Source organism: Tachysurus fulvidraco, chromosome 21 (assembly GCF_022655615.1).
Source record: "Tachysurus fulvidraco isolate hzauxx_2018 chromosome 21, HZAU_PFXX_2.0, whole genome shotgun sequence".
Classification (NCBI taxonomy): Eukaryota; Metazoa; Chordata; class Actinopteri; order Siluriformes; family Bagridae; genus Tachysurus; species Tachysurus fulvidraco.
The window spans coordinates 5383728-5408006 of NC_062538.1; the positions used below are offsets into that span (position 1 = coordinate 5383728).

The 24279-nt window shown below is 40.4% G+C and overlaps 1 protein-coding gene across 7 annotated transcripts in view; it reads right to left on the reverse strand.

Moving 5' to 3' along the window:
- nrxn2a (neurexin 2a) overlaps window positions 1–24279 on the reverse strand; it is a 367204-nt gene that overhangs the window by 15860 nt on the left and 327065 nt on the right. For 5 of the 7 annotated variants that reach the window (XM_047805716.1, XM_047805715.1, XM_047805714.1 and 2 more), the window contains 3 exons: window positions 21269–21450; window positions 3637–3808; window positions 258–347 (listed from right to left, as the gene is read on the reverse strand). In XM_047805716.1, coding sequence (XP_047661672.1) covers window positions 258–347; window positions 3637–3808; window positions 21269–21450 — 444 coding nt within the window. The remainder of the gene's footprint in view (window positions 1–257; window positions 348–3636; window positions 3809–21268; window positions 21451–24279) is intronic. The other 2 variants (XM_047805717.1, XM_027176771.2) reach the window with 1 other exon arrangement.

The following is a 24279-nucleotide window of genomic DNA, read 5'->3' on the forward strand; positions in this document are numbered from 1 at the left end:
ATGTTAATCTCTGAAGTGGTGCAGTTCTCGGTTTGGGAAGGACAGTAGTGCCTTGGAGAAAATAGACAAAAAGGCCAAAGATGGGACCTAGAAATGATCAATATAATGGACACGCCGAGTGGGCAGCTACAGTTACAATTCTGCTCACCAGCTCAGTCAATTTGCAGATGCCAATTCTGTGAACGTCAGGAAACTGCACCCCTTCCAGAGCCTTAATAAGTCATTAAGTCACTGTTTAATTAATTCATTTTTTTTACCTTTGTCGAGTAGCCACTCGTCAACTACCCGACCGAGTCTGTATGGGATTCTTTGCCTGGCTATAGCCAGCCGTTCATTATCAAAGTTGCCTTCAAAGAATTTAGAGAGACACATAGTTAGAGGTTAATATCTGGAAGTTCAAGTGTCACAAGGTTAAAAACATGGCATCAAGATTAGCAAGTTTTTCAAGTTAGGAAGTAAACGAGCTTTAGGATTAACATTATGTTGGTTTAAGATGGACTAACCTTAGTTATTAGACAGTTTTAGAAGCTTGAGACTATTTATAACAGTTTAAAATCTGGTTAGAATGGCATGGGAACATATTTAGTGATAGTTTAACATAGAGTTTGATCATCTGGTTAATTTCATTGTCATTTCATTGCAAGGGAAAGAAACTTAACCAAACTCGAAAACCATCATAATGACATAAATGGTCATTTTGACATGCATTTCTACACAGGCTTAATATATAATGCTCAGGAAGACATTTTCTGTTCTCTGCAACAGTTTTTTTTTTTTTAAAGCCAAGCCCTTATGTCCAAATAAGATATTCTAGACCTACATGTAATTATTGTAAGAAACCTCCTGATAATTGACTTCATGTTTTGGCTTTTCCATATAAGAAACGATGTGTATCTTATGAGGTACTATAGTTTCCTTTGTCTGTGTGTCAAAGAGACAATGTCTGACAGGTTTTTTTTTTACCGGGCCTAAAATGAGCTCATGGTACCAGTCATCCTTTGAGAAGGAGGGAGATAAGGATCTCGTCAGATTACAGCTACGTCTCTGCTTTCTCCACTGCCCTACATCTGCCGTCTTCTTTCTTTCATTCATCTTAATGCACACTTTGAACCTTCCTCCTTCAAGTACCACAGAGTAAGAGCATAGAGAAAGAGATGAAAAGCCTTTGTATTTAAATTATGCATATAGGTTGATATAGTCGATCGGCTTTTGGTTCGGACAAATAACAGTCCATATCTGAATCCATATCCTCATCATGTGCATTTCAATAAAACAACTCAAGGTGTGTTATTTCTACTGATTATGTAAGAAACAGTCAGCAGTAATGGGCAGGACAATGTGTCGTGTTCATACCGCGTTGACCGTCTCATAACTTCTTGTACTATCCTTCCTCACTATTCACTCTGAAAGGGGCTGAAAACTACCGCTTCCTTAATCCTGTTAGAAGCTCCCATGTGTGACAAATTCTCTGCTAAAACCTTCAAAGGAAACTTGAAATAGAAAAAAGTATCCATCAATAAGCAGCTGGGGAAAGAAAGGTAGAAAAGCTGGTCTAACCAATGAAACCTGCATTGTACTGATGCATTTCTATAAAGGATGCTGAGTTTTGATAACGAAGTATCAACAAAAATATTTCGTTTATTTCCACTAGAGCTGTTAAAGAGATGCGAGTGGGCCTGTCTATCCACAGACAGCTTTAAATCTACTATCAGACACCATTATCTAATCCTCCATTTTAATTAACTGAATTAACCACGGGTGCTAATCTCAGCCGTACGCTGAACGCTGCCAAGTCAGTTTTCACACAGACACGGCTTAGCACTTCAGGAGGAAAATAGAAATATGAACAGCTCATGTAAAATGGCTTTTGACTGATTTAGGAACAATTCCACATCCTTAAGCAGTGTGTCATCTCAGGAGACTCAGAGCAACCTTAGTCCTGGGCCTATAAAACCACTTCCCCTTTCAGACTTTATAGAGAATCTGACAGCGGGCAAACCGAGATGTTCAACCTGTAGCAGTTGCGAGCCCAGCCTTTACTCTGCAGAGATGACAGGAAACAAGCAGATGAGAGAACCTGGAGAAACCTGTTGGAGTACTTTTTAAATAGTTTTTCACTGTCTGAGCTGTGTTGTGATAAAGAAAGCCCTTATGTCTGGCAGCAGGTCTGGTGTGTATCAGTGTATCCGGGGAACGGATTGAAAATTGAGGATTGGGCGAGAGTGGGACCAGTTATTATAGGCCGAGAAAATGTCTTCCTGTGGAACATCAGCTATGAGAGGGATGTGACTCCCAGAGCACACAGTGCAGAGAGAGAGAGAGAGAGAGAGAGAGAGAGAGAGAGAGAGAGAGAGAGAGAGAGAGATTGCTTGCTTTGCTTACATTTCTCTGCTAAGTGCAGAAGGGTGGGTCACTGCAGAGGAAATGCTACAGCTCCAAATTTCAGCTTCTGCTACAGAGTGGAGTTTATTTAGTCTTCACTAAGCTGGGATTCTTTTTAAAGGAAAAAATCCACCAAAAAGGCTTGTATATCAATCTTTCTTATTAAATCTGTGACCTTTAGAATTGACCTTTCAGGTTAAAACCTCTTTAATTAACAAGTTAGTCCCAAGTTGATCGCCCGTCAATGCCAGTCGCATACCTGTTGATAACACTCCAATTCTTTTAACTGTTTTGTTCGAATGTATTAAAACGAATCAAATTGAATCTTTTTTTCAGCTTTAAAATAGTTATTTCATTTTGGACATGAACATAATTAGACATAAATAAATTCCATAATATATATATTATAATATATATATGGCAGTCGGTTACCAGCCTTGTAAATTCTGACACCTTTTTTTTTTCAAATATGTTTTCACATTGCCACCTATTCTAAGTACACCTCAAATATTTGAGAATAAACACAATTTTTTTGCTACAGGGTGGAAGTTTCCTTTAAAAAGACAAGCTCAGTTTAGCCATTTTAGTTGCCAGCAAAAAAAAAAAAAAAAAAAAAAAAAAGAAAGGCTGCTTTGTGGTTTCAAATTTGTCTAGAGGAAGTTATTCAGCAGCAGCAGCAGCATTAGAAGCAATGCAGATTCACTCCTCAGGCTGCTCAAAGCAAATCTGGCTGGCTACCTACTGTAAAGGGTCCAAATTCATACTGGGCCGAATGTATTAAGTGAGGCACCTTGGAGCGAAATGTGTCAATTTGCAATTGTTATTAGATTGTTCATGAGGTGGTTATTTAGACCTTCCACTCGGTGAGTCAGAGCCTGGGAAGTGTCTGATGGAAAAATGGCACGCATGAAAACTAATGACGTGCATTCACAACTATAAATCAATTTGCACTCTGGCACGAGGGTAGGCCGACGATACGCTTCCGAATTGGTGCCAAAGTCTTCAAACGGCATTCGTCAGATTTTGAAGGACAAAAATCCAGCCTCCTAAGTTTATTTTGAGAGGTGATAATTGCGTCTTTGAAACTTGCTGTGCCACTCATCGCTCTTTATCTTTTTCTCTCTCTCTCTGACTGTGTGCCCGTAGTTGTGCATGGTATTGGCCTCTCTCCAGAACACAAACAACATATCACACTTCTCAAGTTGGAGGTTCCCCCCTACTGTCTGTTATTTGCGGCCAGCAGCAGGGTTTTACCTGTTGGGTAGCGCTCGATGACGGGTTGGTTGTCCACCTGGAGGGTGGCATTACCCCCGCTGCGGGTGAAGCGCACTACGTGGTATTTGCCATCGCTCACGACGACTGCTGGCTCATCTATAGTGATGTCATCAGTGCCCACATTGAAGATGACACAGATTTTTCCTTGCTCCTGTAAAAGAAGTGAAAAAATTCCATTTAGAAAGAATGAACAAAAAATGCTAGGAAGTACAAAGGAAGCTGCGAGGTCACATGTGGACTTGAAAGGGAAACATCTGTCTGCCCGGTCATGCTGCACTAAGTCACCCTTGGGGGAGCAATGCCCTATGTAATGTAGGTGGGAAATGAAGTGTGTCTCCATGTTTTACATTTATCACCCTTCCCTATCGCTCACTTTCCCTCTCCTCCCCTCACCAGCATCTCTTTGACATGTATCAGTTCAGGCACATTCCTGCTGTTTCTGTATTAGACTCATCTACAGCCTCCAGCAGAAACAGCCTGTATGTGAATAAGGCTGCCGCTGGGTGACGCTGCTGAGAGGCAGTGAGCTCAGGGGCGGGGTTCACCATGGCGCTAGTTCTCGTCTGCTGCATTGGGGAATTGCAGGTCGCAGTGCTAATGTGACAAGCTGCAGAAACAGAGAGAAAGCTCAGCTGTTTTACAGCCTTTTCATAACCCGCTATATCCAACAGTCTGAAACTGGTGGGAAGATATCCAGTGCTGGCGTTCACAAACCTGCCCTATCTATCCACCCGGACACAACCGAGCCAAGCTGATCAAACTTCCAACCACGTTCCAACTTCGGATATAGACTTCCTTCTCTCTGGTCTCAACTGACAGCTTCTCATTTAGATGCTGATGCCTGACAAATATCAAATGCAACATATGATGAATATAGAAGATGTACTGGAGACTGAAGGACAGGGATAACAAGCATCAGTGTCTAAATCGCAACTCTTTACCATACAGATGAGGATTAATATACATGTAAATTAGCAGCACTACACTGTCAGAGCCAAACAACTCCAAACACCAAACAATTTTTGTAAGCAGTGTCGTTGCATTCCTAATTGAATTAAATACTTAAGCGATTATGAGATATTACTCATAGCAAAGTATGCATTAACCCCCGTTCTCACTAGCAAGCGGCAATCGCACTCACTTGCATTCGACCCTTGTGGACGTGTAGCAACCAGATCTAAACAACCGAGTTTGCAATTCTTGTCCAGATCACATTTACTTTGCACAAAAATGAACTCCAGTCTTGACTTGCTTATTGTCCTTAATGACTATTATTAGTAGCTTGTGAACAATAAGTTATTGTTGATTCCCCAGACACACTGTGTGCGATAGTAAGAGAAAAATAATTTGATTTGCACGTGTGTTCTTGCTTTAGTTTGTTTACTTATTTTGGGTTACGGCTTCCCCCGCAATGCCCCCCCCTCCTGCTCAATCTAGTAATACATCACAGCATGCGCCTTCTAGCGCCAGTGTAAACAGAGCAGCGCATCATAGCTTCAGCAGGAGCGCCATACGTGGTAACAGAAGGATTGCAATGTGTAAAGAGTGTGGGAAGAAAATTAAAGACCCTGTATTGACAACATGGAACTTCATCAGACACCTGAGAACATAACCAGACAGATTTGTTTAGTTTACATTATTATCAAAGTGATATTACAGATGTTAACGAGACATCCCTCTGTTCCATATCTGTAAATATTAACATTTACGACTGCATATTCGTGGAATAATTATCAAAGGTTGTCCTACCTGCTATGTTCGGCAACATTAGAACTAAATGTTTACATCTATCGTTTATTTTAGTCAAACTGACAGTATTTATTTCATTTAATTCTTTTCTTAATTCATTATTTCATTTATATGTTTACTATTTAATCATAGAAAAAGTGATCTCAGTGGTTTGGCATGATTGTTTGTACCAGATGGGCTGGTTTAAGTATTTCTGTATCTGCTGATCTCCTGTGATTTTCCTGCACAACCATCTCTAGAGTTTACTCAGAATAGTGTGAAAGGCAAAAAAAAAACAAAAAAAAAAAACAAGGGAGTGACAGCTCAATGGGTGAAAATGCCTTGTTGGAGAGAGAGGTTAGAGGAAAATGGATAGATTGGTTCAAGTCAACAGTAAGGATACATCAACACAAATGCAGACAAAAAAAAAAGAAAAGCTTTAGGTGGATGGGCTTCAACAGCCACATTGGGTTCCATGTCTGATCATCTTCTGTCAGCTAACAGGAAGCTTTGGCTACAGTAAAGACAGACTCACTAAAATGGGCTAGTTGAAGATTAGGAATGAAAAAACCTGCTCTTTATCTCTTGTCATTTCAAGACTGGACTACTGCAATGCACAGCTTGAAAGGTCTACCTGTGAATGCAATTTGTCCTCTGTAAATGGGCTGCTGCGATCCCACAACTGGCTTCCTGTAGCTGCACGCCTCAGATTCAAAACACTGATGCTTGCCTACAAAGCCAAAAATGGACCAGCCCTCATCTCTTACCCCAAAGCCCTCATCACTCCTCGCACTGCACCCGGCACCATCAGATCTACCAGCACTGGGTAATATGTAAGTATACTACAAGACTCTTTTCTGTTCTGGCACTAAGGTGGTGGAATAAACTTCCCCTAGGGTTCCGGACAGCTGAATCACTGACTATTATTCATGATTATAGTTATTTAATAGATAATAGTTATTATTCATGATTATTCATGAAACACTTCAACTCTAGCACTTCCTCCCTTTGTTACTGTATATGTATAAAAATACAGATAAAGTTCCCAGTTTCTTCTCATGTAGATTCTGTAGACCTAGTACCTGACTTAAAGACTAAAGCTTAAAGACTCAAGACTTGACTAAGACTCTAAGCTACAGACTTGAGACTCGACATAAACTCTTAGACTTGGACTGTAAGATTTAAACTCGAGACTTGACCGAGTTGACTTGACTCGATTTTAGTCAAGTCTCAGACATCAGACTCTTAGGTAAAGACTCAAGACTTGACATAGACTCTAAGCAAAAGACTTGAGACTTGACTTAGACTCTAAGATAAAGACTGGAGACTTGACTTGGAATGCATTTTACTTGCATCACACTTGAAAACATCTCTGTTAGCAACTACTCTTTCACATAGGTGTGTGCTGTCCAGGACTCTAATAAAACAATGCACTAATCAGGTTTTGCATAGAAATAAGAAAATCAATATCATTGCCAGTGTGGACATAATATTACAGATGAGTGTTTAAGTAAAACTATACAACATTGCAATGGCATGTGGAGAGACTACCACAATGCATACTGTACAACAACATTTCTTGAAACAGTACAACTGAGCAGTCATAGTTTGAGAGCTTTGCTCAAGGTAACAGCAGCGGCAGCGTGTCAGTGCTCAGGACCTTCCAAATCCAATGTCACTTATTTACCACTGCCAATTACTCAGTGTAGTTAATCATCTCACAGAAAACATGGGTTCATTTAGTAATCTGAAGGGTTTATGCAGGAAACTACAATAATGGGAAACCCTATTCGAAATCACCCATTTATTCCCCACCTCCTGAAAAAAGCTTAAGGGCTCCTTTTTCTTAAACGTGTACTTAAGTCTCTAGAGGCAGAATACTTCATCTGGCTTCGGAGAGAGTGCCGGTGTAGTGCTTAATACTATCTGCTGGCACTCAGAGGATGGAATTGTGCCATGTGCACCTTATCAGCCTCCTCTGCTTCCTTTCCTGCTTTCCGCCTGTCTATCTTCCTCTCTGACAGGCTCTCTTCCAATAGGCTTGCTATCTGACTTGTAGACGACTCATTAGCCATCTGCTGAAACATGCCACACACTGCTAAGAGCAAGGAAATCATTTCTGTTCAACACCAGAGTAGCAAAATTTCGCTTTGAATTCGGTTATTGCCCAAGAGAGAGCCTCATGTTGCATCCATCCTTTATGAGCTCAACCTTATACTTTAATACTAGTTCATATTCATTGATGTCAGCAGACAAACGGTGTCCCAACACAATAGTACTTCAAGGGATCAACGGGCTTACAGTGGTGGTAAGGTTAGGTGGAGGTGAAGCTCCATTCAGCCCTGCAGATGAGGAATATTATATCCAAGAACATCAGCGCTTATTAGATGTATAGCTGATTTAGGATTTGTGGATCTCCAGTGTGTGACACGGAGCTCTTGACGACAGCCAGGGAAGTGTGGGGAGAATGAGTAATCTCTTCAGGGCAGCTGGTAACGAGCAGGCGGTGCTAGGAGCCAGAGGAGAGATCGCCTGTCAACAGGCTGTCCCTGCAGGCTAGTGTACAAAACACCCAGCTCTAATCCCCAAATGCCAAACATCCTGCAAAACAAGTCTGACAGTCTGGGTTGTGGTGATGGCCGGGGGCTTTTGAGCATCATGAGCGTCCTGCACACATGCTCTTTTCAATCACTGCTGACATTCAACAATCCAAATTGGGTTTGTTTGGCTTCGTCTCTATACACAAGGAGCCATTTAGTGGAAACAACCAGTGTAGTTTATAATAATTGATGAACTATAGTTATACACTCAATTCTAGACATCTGGATTCCATACAATTTCTCTGAAGCTGAATTTCTTTTGCAGGAACCTTATCAGCAACCAAGGAATTTTGAGTGTATTTTTGAGGAAGCATGACTTTTTTTGTTCCTTCTCCAGAGAAAGTACATTTACATTTACTCAAGATTTAGCAGACGCCCTTATCCAGAGTGACTTACATTATCTAATTTTTATACAGCTGAGGGCCTTGCACAGGGGCCCAACAGTGGCAGCTTGATGGACCTGGGATCGAACTCACAACCTTCCGATTGGTAGCCTTAACACCTTAACCACTAGGCTACCACATGCCCAGTACTTTGGTACTTTGCTGAAAACTTGAAATGGGCAGTTGCTTAGTGGTCAAATGCCAGCTTTACAGAACATTTAATCTTCTCATCTAGCATTATGAAAACCTCTACTTTGGTACTGGTGTGCTAACTGTGGCATAATAGCACAGCAGAATGTCTCCACACCACTTTTCCTCATACACAAGTGGAGAGTTAGAAGTGGAGCGTCTGATATAAGTAACAACGAAGAACAACAAACCTTTTATTAACCTTCACATTTGCTACTTCCACATCGTGCTGCATGCTGAAACGTACTGCCTTGTTCACAAATATCTCGTACAGTTTGCTGAATGCATGCTAGTTTGTGGATAAATGCAGGTGTCATACATTAAACATGTTCCAGGAATCGTGGTCATTATACGAAACAGTTCAAGGTCAAGATTAGGTCAACGGAAAACACTCCAGTCTCCTTCAATCCTTAGATATTCCCTGACTCTTCAGAGATACTCCTGCTACTGTATATTCACAATTAAGTTGCAAAAAGGTCTTGATTCGATGTCAGAGCAGCCCGAAGTCTGTTCAAATAGTCCTCATTTTTTAGGGTAAATGATGTTTTAACTTTGATGTATGACAGTTGCATTAGGTGCCCAGTGAATACTACTAATACTCTGTGTCTTTCCATTATCTGGACCAAGGTTAAATCTAGCCTGCAGAACCCACAGGGCTTTGTCCCTGCTATGAAGTCAACTCCTCTCCACTATGAACAAAATTCTTTCAGCCCACGGTTACTTGCTTGCTGTCACACATCTGCCTGCTCAGCTGGTGGGCTGCTGATTGGAAGTGGAGGAGTACATGCTAAAGCAAGAAATGAAGTAAACACAGCGAACCCTGGCAGACCTAGAGATACTCTATCTAGCCAAATGTATGTATAAGCACCTGACCATGTCACACAAAATGTTGTTCCCTAAAATGTTTCCACGATGTTGGAAGCACAAAATTGTCTAGAATGTACGTGTTCCATACGGTGGCCGAGAAATGCAAAACACATTAACGAATCCGAAAACACAACAACAATTCAGATAACCCGGAAGAAGTTGGTATAATTTGTGATTGAAACACGTACCAATCATTGGACAAGACACCTGTCACTCAAGGTATACAGGCGGTACAACAGTCTGCCACTGGGAAAGTTGGAATGTGTGTAAAAGTGTACAAAATGTATTGTCCTTAATGTGGATTACTGTGGATCAATTTTGTTATTTTCTTATATTTAAATGGAGAACTTTACACATTACACATACGATTCCATACCTGTATTTCTTGAGTGACGTGACATACGGCTAAGTATGGTGACCCATACCCAGAATTCGTTCTCTGCATTTGACCCATCCAAAGTGCACACACACAGCAGTGAACACACAGCCGGAGCAGTGGGCAGCCGTTTATGCTGCAGCGCCTGGGGAGCAGTTGGGGGGTTCGGTGCCTTGCTCAAGGGCACCTCAGTCATGGCCGGCCCGAGACTCGAACCCACAACCTTAGGATTACGAGTCAGACTCTCTAACCATTAGGCCACGCCTTGCCCCAAGGCAAGGCGTCTTGTCCAATGATCGGTAAGTTTCCATTCAAAAACGATACCTACCGTTTCCGGGTTGTCTGGCTTGTCGTTGTGTTTTCGGATTTGTTAATGTGTTTTCGGATTTGTTCATTTGTTTTGCACTTCTCGGCCACCGTAGTTCCTGCATGAAAACGCCTCTATGAACAAACTGAGCTCCATAAAGACATTACAAGGTTGGAATGAAAGATATTATTGACTAGTCTTATCAGAGCCCTGGGAAGAACTGGAATGTCACCTTCATACTGGACATCAGTGCCTAAAATCTTGGGTTCATTTGAATGAATGGACACAAAAGTCAATTTCCAAAATCTAAAGCTTTCCCAGAAGAGTAGCGGCTCTTACAGCAGCAAAGTGAAAACAACTCTATATTTCTGCCTAATCTATATTTCTGGTTGTGTAATGGGTATTTAATACTCAGGTGTCCACAAACTTTTTCTTCCATATAGTGCACCTGTGTACATTAATGACTTTATTAATTAAATGTAAATAATATTTTTAGCTGTTTGGGGAAATGAAAGAGTCCCAGCCCAGAAAAATGGAGGGATAAGCAATCTTTCATTTCTCTTACACCACAAGAATAGCATGAATAAAAAATACGCCAGCCCTTTTCTCTGTCAGTATAAACCGCGGCTGCTAAAGTTTTCAGACATTTCAAAAACACTAATATTAATATTACATATCTCATTTCAAGATCAGATGCATATGGGTGGGCTTTCATATGCATTCTATGTTTATTGCTCTCAGAGCATCTCTAGGGATACTTAACATGCCCTTGAATTTCCTATTAATGTTACAAGTGGTTGTGAAATTGCTTTGAAGCACCATTAAAGCCCTATAGAGAATGAATTCTAACTATTGAATGGGGGTATTTCAGACACAAATGCTGTATCTTTAAATGCCCTTATCTTTACTCTCCTCTCTGTAATCTGAACTCATTCTTAAAGTCAGCACAGCTCTGATTTAATAATCCAGAACACCCATTCTTCTGATTTGAACTCTAAAGTTGATGTTGTTTGGCAGAAAATAGATTGCAGATTTCTGGAAGGACAATAACATTCATTAGGCTACTAGCAACTAATCTGACTGAAATAATCAGCGTGAATATAAGAAACGGCTAACGCGATGTGACAGTCTTTGCTACAGTTACATTCAGCTATTTGCCATGGATTCCTTTCAATTTAGCGGCTCGCCATTATTTTTGGGAACCTTTTTCGTTTTAAGGAATTCCTTTTTGTGGGTGCTCATGTGGGTAAAACTGTTTGAAATGTCTCTATTGTAACTGTTCTTAAATATATAAAAGATATGAGAGAATATAACTGGTGCAAGACAGAAGCATGACATTCTTTTCAAAAAAGAAAAAAATTAAATAAAGATACCGATGGAAGAAAAAAGAGAAAAAGAGACATTTCAATTGTCATTTTTTTTTTACAGGGCCATATTATGTCTTGCAGCATAGGGTCTGCATTTAAGAGTCTGACAAGCATTCATCTTCTCTGTTCTCCTTCTGAAGAAGCCTCCCATCCTTTGAAACAGGCTGTCCTACTTTTTGTGTCAAAGCCAAGAGGTAAGATTATAATGATGAAAGATGCTGATGTTAATAATGGGATGTTTCTGAGGCTATCTGATAAGAGACAGCTGTCTGGTGTGGAACACGGAGATAGCACTGATTAAAGACAAATATATCTTTCCAGTTCATGGTCGAGGGTTGCCCAGAGAGGCTGACATTTAGCCAGGCAGCTCGTTGTGAGCACCCACCAAGCTCACCTGCCTGTTTGCTCACAAACACTGCATGTTAATAGGTGTCACAGCATATGACCTTCACACTTAATCAGTGCCCAAAGATAGCCTGGACAGCCAAGGCTCTCTCATTAGTTCTGCCCCAACCCCCTTCCTCAAGCTAGTATGCGAAAGGTTTAAAATAGCTAGAATTACACTGATTACATTCCATGACATTCAGCAGATATTCAAAAGCTCCCAACATTTCTAAAATAGTCATTAAACCAGTAGGTATCTGGAACATTTCCCAGTACCCTTTTTTTTATGGTGTTCCTGTGCAGAACCTACACCATGAAGACCTTCACTGATGATGATGATGATTCAAGTCTTCCTGAAGGTGGAGCACTGGAGCTAGAGAGCACTGAGCAGGACTCAGGTGGCTGATGCGGGGTTGTAATGAAACGCTTCCCTTTACATCGCAAGCAGCTGAATATAGAAAAAGTGGGACAGAGCCTGGATTTGTATTCTTGGTGTGTTCCCCATTTGATTCTCTTCTTCATCTTCTTCTTGTGTCTAAGCTGTATGCCACGTTATACTCTCACGTTTCTCGTCATTCTGCATCACGCATACCGATGGACTGTGCTGTGCTCAAGAGCACCAAACTAACGGTAATTGGCTTCGTTCTCATTTCATTTGTTCTAAGCTACAACACTGGGAGAAATGCTCTTTAGGCTCCAGTCATACATTCTATTATTGAGATCAGTTTTATTTCTCATAAGATGTTTTTTTTAGCTCGATCTTACATAAAATCTTACAGGATATAGAATTTAAAAGCTGGAGTTAGGAAAATAATTGTCCTGGTTTAAACAACAGTGTGTGATCCTTAATAATTCCAGTGTAAGATCCAAGTTCTTGAGAACAGTGGTGATGGATCTGCACTTAACACGGTTGAGATATGCTCCACTGCATCTTTTATAGCAAATTTAGATCCTCGATTAACTAATAACTAATTAATAGTAATAACATTTACGGCATTTGGTAGACGCTCTTATCCAGAGCGACTTACATTTCTCTCATTTATACAGCTGAGCAATTGAGGGTTAAGGGCTTTGATCAGGGGCCCAGCAGTGGCAGTTCCATGGGATTTGAACTCATGACCTTCTGATCAGTAGTCCAACACCTTAACCACTGAGCTATGACATCCCACATAACACATAGCTAATGCAAATCAAACTGGTACAAATGTTGGAATTTATAGGAGAAATGTAGCAACGTCTTGTATCGGAATCTGAGCCTGAAGATATATCCTGGGTTGAGTCTAGCCTGAAAGTGTAGGATGAGTTCAGGTCAACTGACAACACAGCTATCATTAATGTTGCTGTCACTGACATTGCGTAGGCATAAGAGTGGCTGGGGATAGGCACTGGGGAGGTTAGAGTCATACACACACACACACACACACACACACACACACACACACACACACACACACACACACACACACACACACACACACACACTGTTGACCTAGCATAAATAAAAACACATTCTATACATTCTCAAAGGAAAAAGAGACTGTGTGTGTATGTGTGTGTGTTTTTTAGAACCCTTGAAAACTCAAGGTTCCAGATACAGGTGCAATTTCAAAAGACATAAACAATAAATAATGTTTGAGAAAATAAATGGAATGTTTGAATTGCTTCACTATATAAACCAAGTGCAGTACTGACAAACACTCCCCTGTAAAAGCGTGTCAAATCGACTTGTCTATAAGCTTCTGCACTGACTTTGCTACAACTTTTCAGTTTCTACAAGGAAATGGCAAGTCACCTTGTAGTTTGCCCTGGCGGTTTCCTTAACTCATACCAGTGCAGCTCTGCAGTCGTGCCACAGGCAAAACACTCCTTCCCCAAAGGCACTTCATCTCATATTCAGAGCACAGAGAGTGGCGACTCCGGGTTAGCGCTTGACAGTAGGCCCTGCATATCGGACGACCATAAATCATCTATGGCTGCAGCTCAGTGGACTGAGAACCCAACGAGCACATCCAACTTATTTTCATCCTGGCTGTTTCTGCTGATTCTGAGCAAGGACGGTAAAAAACGCCTGATCTCAGGCAGGCACAGATTCGAGGAAAATGGCATCGGAAAGACGTAGTTTGCATTAGCACGCTGGAATTTAGAACAGGGCTCTTCAGCACAGCTACAATCTTCATTCTTCTCTCTGTAGTTTCATGCAAAGAAGTCTTATACAACAAATTAACACATGCAGAGTCCTCTAGTGCTCACAGATATGATTATTAAAACAAACTTAACATTCATAGCTATTCCACAGAAGCATTGTTATAATAATAGATGTGAGAAAGAAGCAGATGTTTCTCTGGTTCACACTTACAAGCTTTTTCAAAGTTATATTTAGGAAGAGATCTTCACTGCATTACATTAATTTAGGGCTGCACAATTGATTTTGTTTATGATCTTAAATGTGGCTTCAGCAGTGCTGAGATTTGCCACAGTTTGCTAAATTTCTAAAGTGATATTGATCACTAACGTTTCAACAAAATCAAAGCTATTAGCTTAATGGAGTTAGGAAATAACTGATGTTCGAGAGAAAGACCACATATGAAGCTTCACTAGGCTCCATGAAATTCCTGCACTCAACACCTCACAGTATTCTCTCCCTTTCTATTCTAATACCCAGCCCAAGTTCTCAGAAATCACTTCAGTCGTGGCCGGCCCGAGACTCAAACCCACAACCTTAGTATTACAAGTCAGACGTGATTGACGTGACGTACAGCTAAGTACGGTGACCCATACTCAGAATTTGTTCTCTGCATTTGACCCATCCAAAGTGCGCACACACACACACACTGTGAACACACACCCAGAGCAGTGGGCAGCCATTTATGCTGCGGCGCCCGGGGAGCAGTTGGGGGGTTCGATGCCTTGCTCAAGGGCACCTCAGTCGTGGCCGGCCCGAGACTCGAACCCACAACCTTAGTATTACAAGTCAGACTCTCTAACCAATAGGCCATGACTTGCCCCAACACTTGCTCAGTTAGCCAATGAACTAACCATGTGGCAGCAGCACAATTCATAAAATCAGGTCCTAAGCAATGGAACAGGAAAGCACTGTTATCTCAGGTAAACACTTTACAAATGTGAAGATCAGAAAAGCATCTCAGAAGAAATAACCCTTCAAACGATTTGAGGCAGATGGGCTTCAACAACGGCTTCAACAACGGAAGACCACAGCAGGGTCTACTACTGTTAGCCCAGAACTGGAAACTAAGGCCACAGTGGGCACAGGCTCACCCAAACTAGACAGCTGAAGATTGGAAAAATGATGTCTGGTCTTGAAGCACAACTGACTTAAGGCTACTAGCTCTTTAGAAAATCTGCAAAATCCATTAGTATTCTGAATATGAACCTGCCATTGGAAGTCCAGCTGAAGACAAATTAAAGACAGGTAGATCCTTATCAGTCATATCGAAGAGATCCCATGGCCTTATCTACAGCTTTTATAAATCCAGAGGACAGATCTACAGTAGGTATCTTGCCATGTTTCTCTTTAGCATCAATGTTGTTGTGCTATACCTTTTGTAAAGCTTTGTTATATCCTTGGCGGTTGTAGCTCACCCACTTCAAGTTCTGACGTGTTGTACATACTGAGATGCTTTTCTGCTCACCACAATAGCACAGAGTGATTATATAAGTTACTGTAGCCTTTCTGACACCTCTGTTCTCTCTCATGTCTGTATTGTGTTGAGACTGTTGTGTGTGACATTCCTAGGAAATCAGCAGTTATCGAATTACTCAAATCAGCCTGTCTGGTACCAACAGTGAACTGTGAATGTGAACATCACCCAAACCTGGTGGAACATTTCTGCATGACTAGATGACTGCATAAAGGAGAGGGTGTACAGGTTCTTCTAATAAAATGCTCCATGAGTATATTGTGAAATACTGTTTATAATTAAACTTACAAAGGAATTGAACAGTTGATCTATAAAATGTACCAGTTGCCTGTATCTTCATAACAGAGCACTAGCCAGCAAGTCTGATGACTTTCAGTAAACAAATGTGCATTAGACGGCTCAATAAAAGCTGAGAAGTCATATCTCAAGGAGAGATCGATGTCTAACTAGTGTATGTTGCTTCCTGTAATAAAAATGAAACACACTCTCTTGATTTGTTTACAATCTAAAGCAAATTGTGTATTGCTCACAAATCTTATGTGGCCCACAGCACCAATGAACAAACACAGCAGATGGAAACATGGCCCGTGTTTTGTAATAATGACCTGACAAATGCAGAGGCTTTATGAGAGCATCTTAAAATGTATCACAGGAATGCTAAAATGGCTATTTCAGTGGCAACAAAAACCAGTCAGGCATGTGCAAATGGATCCTAGCAGTGTATTAGTCTGAACCACATTCACAACACAAAAGGACAATGTGCGATAAGATTCTTTTTAGGTACTAAAAGAATCAACAGACGCTTAAGAAGATGCGAACCAAAAAAAGAAAATTCAGAAACTCAGTTCTCGGTGTATGACTCCAAAACTGCACATTTCGTCAAAACAAATATATGAACCGCGTGGTTTCTCTACTAATTATAAGGGAAACGGTTTTGGACTAAATCTTTTAAATGCTTTAGATAAGACACCATATTAGGATCTTATCATGACCCATCATGAGTAAAACTCTGAATATATCACATTCAAAAAAGTCATGAACTCTTTATTCAGAATTTTTTTAAATCCACTGAAATACTCATTACCTCTTTACAATATTAAAAAAAAAGAGTCAAATATAAGCCAATGTTTCAATTATTTTCAATGATTTGCATGCTTTTCTTTTCTTTCATGCTAACTGACTCAATTAGTGACACAGAACAATTAATTAATGCACCTTATAGTCAAAATAGGGAATAACTAGAGGTCCATAGGAGAAAAATCACGCTGCACTATAATTGCTCAGATTTATTATACCTATTATTATTATTATTATAATATATTTTTTAGTGGACAGGACAGATTTATGCCAAATGCCCATTTTTAAAAGTAGGACTACTTTACAAATGCTCATTGGCAACCAAGAACTTGTTTGATAGCAAATATCTGAATGAAATCTAATATATTTTAGTCTATGTAGATTCATATTTTAGGCTATTAATCTCATAAATGTTTAAGGTGAGCTCAGTATTAATGTTGTACTGCACCACTAAATCCTGTGGTCAGTGGTGTAGAATATAAACTAGCGCTCTGAGAGAATTATCAAGCTCTTATTTAGCTAAAATATATTTGCATTCAAGTGAAACTATTGTACTTGAAATATGAATGAAAGGGTTCAGTAAACCCACAAATCAAAACTAATCTATGATTGATTTAATTTGCCCTGCAACGTAAGTATAAATTGCATCTGCATAATAAAAATCCATTTACTTATTATATGACACATGGAATTAATAAAGCTTCATTAATAAATCAAACCATTTTGTATAAAAGCTCACAAGTGTAACATTGAGTAAGCCTTATTTTACCATGCGTCCAAAGAGGTTTCACGTGTTTTCTAAACAATTTTAGAGTCACACAGTTGCAGTACTGCTTTGGTAATCCATGACTAGTATATTATTGAACCTGGACATCTTTTCCTTGTACAAGTACACACAACCCCAGCAATATATTGGCAAATAAAAGCAATGATGGATATCGGAAAACTCTTCAAAATAAAACAAAAAGGTTAAAATAGAGTGTGTTGGTGTTGGCATCTGAGGTGTGAATTGTCTTCAGTTCTAAAATATAAACCAATGTTTCCATGTTAATAGGTGATTTTTTTTAGAAACCTGATTATTTTGTAATACTGCAGCATAATTATTCTTCAATAGATGTTTGTCTTTAAGTGGAGGAAGATAGGTTCACAAATGTAATACCTCTCCATAGTCATGTTCATTGGTCATGTTCATTTGCACATGAAATAAAAATGAAAAAAAAAAAAAAAAAAAAAATATATATATATATATATATATATATATATATATATATATATATATATATATAGAGAGAGAGAGAGAGAGAGAGAGAGAGAGAGAGAGAGAGAGAAATTGAGAGTGTGAGAGAGTGTGAGAGAGAGAAAGAAAGAAAGAGAGAGAGTGAGTGAGAGTGTGTGAGAGAGAGAGAGCGTGTGAGAGAAAGAAAGAAAGAGTGAGTGAGAGTAAAAGAGAGACAGAGTGAGAGCGAAAGAGACAGAGAAATAGAAAGAAAGAGAGAGAGTGAGTGAGAGTGAGGGAGAGGCAGAGTGTGTGTGTGTGTGTGTGTGTGTGTGTGAGAGAGAGAGAGAGAGAGAGAGAGAGAGAGAGAGAGAGAGAGAGAGATTGAGAGTGAGAGAGAGTGTGTGAGAGAGAGAAAGAAAGAAAGAGAGAGTGAGTGAGAGTGTGAGAGAGAGAGAGAGAGCGTGTGAGAGAGAAAGAAAGAAAGAGTGAGTGAGAGTAAGAGAGAGACAGAGTGAGAGCGAAAGAGACAGAGAAATAGAAAGAAAGAGAGAGAGTGAGTAAGAGTGAGGGAGAGGCAGAGTGTGTGTGTGTGTGTGTGTGTGTGTGTGTGTGTGTGTGTGTGTGTGTGTGTGTGAGTGTGAGAGAGAGAGAGAGAGAGAGAGAGAGAGAGAGAGAGAGAGAGAGATGCTCATTTTGCTGAGTTGAAAGACATTGTCCTTTGTAATCCATTTCCGAATATCAGCTTGGACATTTTTGAGGATTTCTGAAGTTTGCACACTTTTTAGTATATTAAGGTTGCTGTGTCTTGCTGAGCCATCTAGTTTTCATTCTATTATAAGTGTAGATCAGAGTTACTAACAGGATGCAGAGAAAATGCTGAGTCGAAAATGTTTTAAGGTTGGAGTCCACTGTTTCAGGAACAGGTGCTCCTTTAATTATGAGGCAAGGCATTGCCATTTGACAGATTTTCCCTCAGTTTTTAATCATGGCACATCTGTCCAGGGGATACACACTGCTAAAAAGACTGATTTCCCCTGAGGAGAGCCCCCCGCCTTTTGCATCTGTTCCTCAGCCCAAAGTGCTCCACAGTAAGTCAAATGTGAGATGGATGCCCTCAGCCTGAGGCAGAACGGAGAAGTTTGGCACTGGAGAACCTCCAAGCGCTGCAATATTTCAGGGCAAATTGTAACATTGGAGCTGCTCTGTGGTCAGTAGTGTACAAGTTGTGCAAATATAGAAGCAGGCTACTGCATATGAAAGGAAGATCTCTCTCATCACCACTGACTCTTGTCTGAGAGTCTAAATAACAAGTCCATCTAGTAAAAACAACAAGATATTTATTTTCCGTTTGTCTGAAGGTGACAAACTCCACAGTATCCTGACAGATGGGAGTCTGTAATACTGGTGCCTGTGAACTAGTCTAATACAAATGGCTGTCTGGAGCAAGAGCCTCTGTCACTGCTGAAAGTGTAATGACACAAATGATCAATTGGTAAATTAATCAAATCCATGGTGAGATTGTGATATATCCAATGGGCAAGATTTGTCAGCTATTTAATTTCACATTTTTAAATCTTTTTCTGGGCTAGAGTCATCTTCTGCTGATCCTAGGATGGGATATGCTTCGAATCAAAACACCTTCATCTCAATTCATTCATCATCTCCACTCCCAATCCTTCAGATTTTAATGCTTTCCATGTACCAAACACACCTGATTCAACTTCAAGTTAACCATCAGCTCGTCCTGAAACATTAAATAGTGCAGAACAGGGGGTACTCGAGGACCAGGTTTGGGAATCTGTGCTCTACACCCCTCCTGCAGCTCAGCTGCACTATATCTCATACAATACTTGCTTATACTGAACAAACCCAGCCACACAGATCAGAGAGCTCCATTAATCCATCAGCTTCCCCATGACATGTGGGGTGGTGAACCCCCATGGCACCCTCATTCCAAAATGCCTGTGAGATGATGGAGGCCAGAGTCTGAGTGAAGATCGATACACAGCCACCCTGGAATACCAAACCACTCTGCTGCTCATTACTGGCAGTGAGAGCGGCTGGTCTGCTGATGGCACCACCTCATTCATCAGCCCACGCCTTCCTGCAGGTCTCAGACTCTGTGGGCGAGAAAGTGGCGCCAAGCATCATCAGCCTAGAGTCAGGTACAGCTAGAGGGATGGGACACTGCAGGGATACTATGACAGGATATGGACAAATGCAAGTCCTGGCTTGAGAGGTAGAACACCCTTCAAGATTTGATTTCCTTTCTCTTGCTGAATCCATGTCACTGCTTTCCTTATGACCAAATGAATTACGTGTCCTTGCTTCTAATTTCTGAAGCAAATACTTCAGCATGAAGGACAAGTACTGAGGTGAAAGCTGTGCCGTCTATAAAAGCAGGGGCGAACCATATTGTAACCCGCTTTTTATGCCCTACCATAAACTTTACAGACTTGCTTTTATTTACAACAGAACCTCATACATTATACACACCAAATCACAGGTGCTTGATGGCGCAAAAATCAATGTTGAGCGATGTCCTTGTGTAGAGTGAGAATAAGCTCTGCGGCTAGAACGGCATCTAACGGAAAAAAAACATTTTGCAGATGAGCCATCAAAACAGCCATCTGACAGAGCTCACACAAACCCAGCCTTTCAGCGGTAGAATGAAACATTGTTGAGTTTAAAGACTGCAACAAGCAAGGAGGAGGCTCTGAAAACAAGCCTTGCTCTGTGTATGGCCAAGCAGCTGCTGTCAGACTGTTTATTCCTGGACTGCTAAGGATGCTTCCAATGTGAAAGTGCAAGCTTCAGACCAAATGGATTATTTATAGGAAGATAACGCAGCTTTTTTTTTTATTACCTCGCATTCAAAAATCAAAAGAAACAGGGAGCCTCGATACAACACCGTATTGTCACAGCATCGCAGGTCTTTGACATTTTAATCAAATAAATAATTATTTTGCTGTTTCTGTTTTCATGTTATGCAGATTAATATTCTCACCAGGCATTTCTAATCTTTCAACTGAGCTGTTATCGCATCTTATCTAGGGCAAATGGCAAGGCTTATTTGCACAACTCAGAATATGGCCTCAATGCAGCTTGGTGATTATATAGTGCCTGAAAGAAACAACTTAACTTTAGATTTTATCCAACTTCATTTGCTTTGCGTTTTTAGTCAAGAGGTCCTAAGGGACCCCAAAGCACATGTGGTATCTGCAGAAGTGACATGCTCATCTTAATTGCTTGCACATGATCCAAATGAACAAAAGTTGATCATCACTTATAGACGTACTGTACGAGAAACTTTTTAAGCTTCTACTAATGACGGTGATGATAAGCAAAAATGATCAGTTTACATGTAAATGCCTTGGATTTATGGTGAAGTAATCCTTCACCATAACAGAGCAGGCAAGTAGGGTTTCTGCACAGGGGTAAAGTTTGGTACTCACTATGTGTAGCTGGAGGAAGTCTCCCAGGCCCTGCGTGCTCTCCACCTGCACCAGGATGGCATCTTTCAACTGAGTGCTAAAGCCCACGGCCAGCCGGTCTGCCCTGGTGCTTGGTCTCTCATTTGGTGCCCATGTGTACGTGATAAGAGCGCCTCCTTTCCCAAATATATATGTGGTCCCAGCTGGTAGGAAGAAAGAGAGAAAGAGAGAGATGGATCAGGCTTTTGGGGAAAGGTTAATCAAGGGAGTGTTAGATAGAACAAACTTTAAAAAGAAAATGTGTCAGGATGAATGATAGAGTGATAAGACAAGGTGATGCAAAAGAGCTCCTTTAACTTTTCACAGTCACACCGTGCAGATTTAAATAAGAAAGACATAAAAAAAAGTCTTTGACTTGCCATCTGTTCCATCGGGTTTTGTGCGGTTAGTCTCATCCTTGATTTGGATGCTCGTTCACAAAATATTACATCGACAGCAAACAATCCATTGCCAGCATTGTCAATTGAGGGCATGGCATCCTCTGCTGACTTCCAGCTTAACAGCCTTGCTGCTCATGAGAGTCGTGATCACTTTCTAATAAAACTTCATCTTTCTTTCTGACCTTTTGTGGTACTGCCTGTGCAGTCGAGCGCTAATATGGAATAACATTTGGTCTCTGTGACTGTGACACAGTAGTGTGAGGGCACATGGGGAGGTGACACGAAACTAGTGCCAGGCTCCAAGGGGTGGGAGAGATGGCTGGACCACCCGATGCGGGCAAACAATCAGACATGGTACTGTGGAGCTCTGTGCTGAGGGGTTAAAGTAAGAATTCTCCCAATCTCCCACATGTGCAGAAAATATACTAAGAACTTATAAATTTGTCATAATCTTACAAATAGAATTTTTCCTCAGAGGCCAAAAAAATGGAAACTGCGGCTGATTTTTTGTGTCCATGTTCAACAGTGAATGACTTTGTCATGTCACAATCCACAGCAATATATTTATAGAAAAAACTGTGTTTTTTGTTGGACAAATGTTTCTAGCTTCAAAGTAAATGATGATATCAGACCTATTTCTGCTCTCTGAGATGCCCCAAGTGCTTATTCATATCTTTATCTTGCACCACTGTAAGCAACTAAATACAGGATTTTTCTTAAAAATAAATGGTATCCTTTTTTCCTTCTTACGGCTGCTCCCTGTTTGGGGTCGCCACAGCGGATCACGTGATCCGCGTATTAGATCTGGCACAGGTTTTATGCCGGATGCCCTTCCTGATGCAACCCTTCCATTTTATCCAGGCTCAGGACCAGCACTGAGAGTTCAATGTTAGCTCCCTGAACTGAACCCAAGCCACGGCAATGAGAACGTGGGATCCTGCCTCTGGATCACCAGCAAGCCCGATAAATTAATGACATAAAGTATAATATTTTTGTATTATATATAATTGAACTGAATTGTCAAACAAATGAGACCAAAATATTATACTATTATATATATATATATATATATATATATATATATATATATATATATATATATATATATATATATATATATATTATTCAGCTATAAATCCTTTTCGCCGTGTCTTTTTCATGTTATCTGACTTTAACCCAATTGTGTTTATGTCATATGGTGAAGACTTCTCTATTGTTGTGATGTCAGTTGGCAGGTGAAGTAATACAGCTCCCTTTTCCCTTTCTAATGCTATCTGTAGTGCATTCTGCTTACATTTGCCATAAAACATTATACGCTCCGTTAAACATGTGAGCTCACGTGTAATGTCGAATCAAGATACACGGATTTTGACGCCACCTGTTTTTTCTGGTGGCTGTGGTAGTATAAATAAGCTAAACGGTACAGGAGAGGGGACTATAATTAGATGATCTGGTGAGACTGGATGTGGGAGACAGTGTTACACATCTGCTTCTAAAATCGACAGCTATCAACTTGTTGCTAGCATCGGGGCATGTAAGGGAGCCCAGGGAGCTGACACCTGTCAGCGACATGTGGGCATGGAGAATGCAATGGGCCTGAGACCAAAATGTCTCAGAGATAACAGAGTGCTAGATGAGGTGGGATGCAGACTGTGGACAACAGACAAGGACAGTCTGCCCTGGAACAGAGGGACTTGACCTGAATTGGCACTGCACAGATCGAAGTTAAGCACTACAGTCCTATACAATTTCACTGTTGGGAACACATTGATTTGCTCCAACCTGAAACTGAATGATGGGTTTGTTTATTTGGTAAATGTCGCGAGGTGGCCGTCACCATATATGGTATTAAAGTTGCTATAAAGCAATCAATAACTCCATCAATTCTCATCTGACAATGTAGTCATTTAGTGTGGCTCTTTACAATTCATTTGCCCTTGAGGTTGATAAATGAACTTATTATATCCTAGCTTTTATATAGTCAGCTACTTCAAGGCCTGTTCCTCCTCAGCTGTTATTTTTGGGGCTTTTTTTAAAAAAAAAAGAAATCTCTTATAGTCTGAAGTTACCAAACTGAAGCTTAAATTGCATCATCTTCAAGGTTAAAGAAATGCAATGCGCATTGTTCCTATATATCGTTTTTTTTTTCAAAGATAAGATTAGGACAATTCAGCTTTATCATAACAGAAGTCACCTGAGAGAAGTATGGGAATTTAAATGATAGCAATGGCCTTGAATCCCTGACCTGTCTCAAATCTTTGTAACTATGTGAGCAAGCTAAGTTCTGGTTACCCGTTAAAGTGATACAATATTATCACAGTCATCATCGAAAATAAAATATACATTTATAAGATGAGAGTTAAGCTTCTATTACACAACAGTCTCTGAATTCTAGATTGATCTGAATGAGCAGAATTTTCCTTAACGGGAAAATGCTGCAGTATAAGAGAAATAAAACACTTTAATTTCTGATGTTATTTACATTTGTCAGACTGCCCCACACAGCACTGTCACTGATTATTTTCCTGCAACAGTATGCGTCAATCATACGTATAACAGTTAAGCATACCTCTGTATAACTACTCAGCTCAT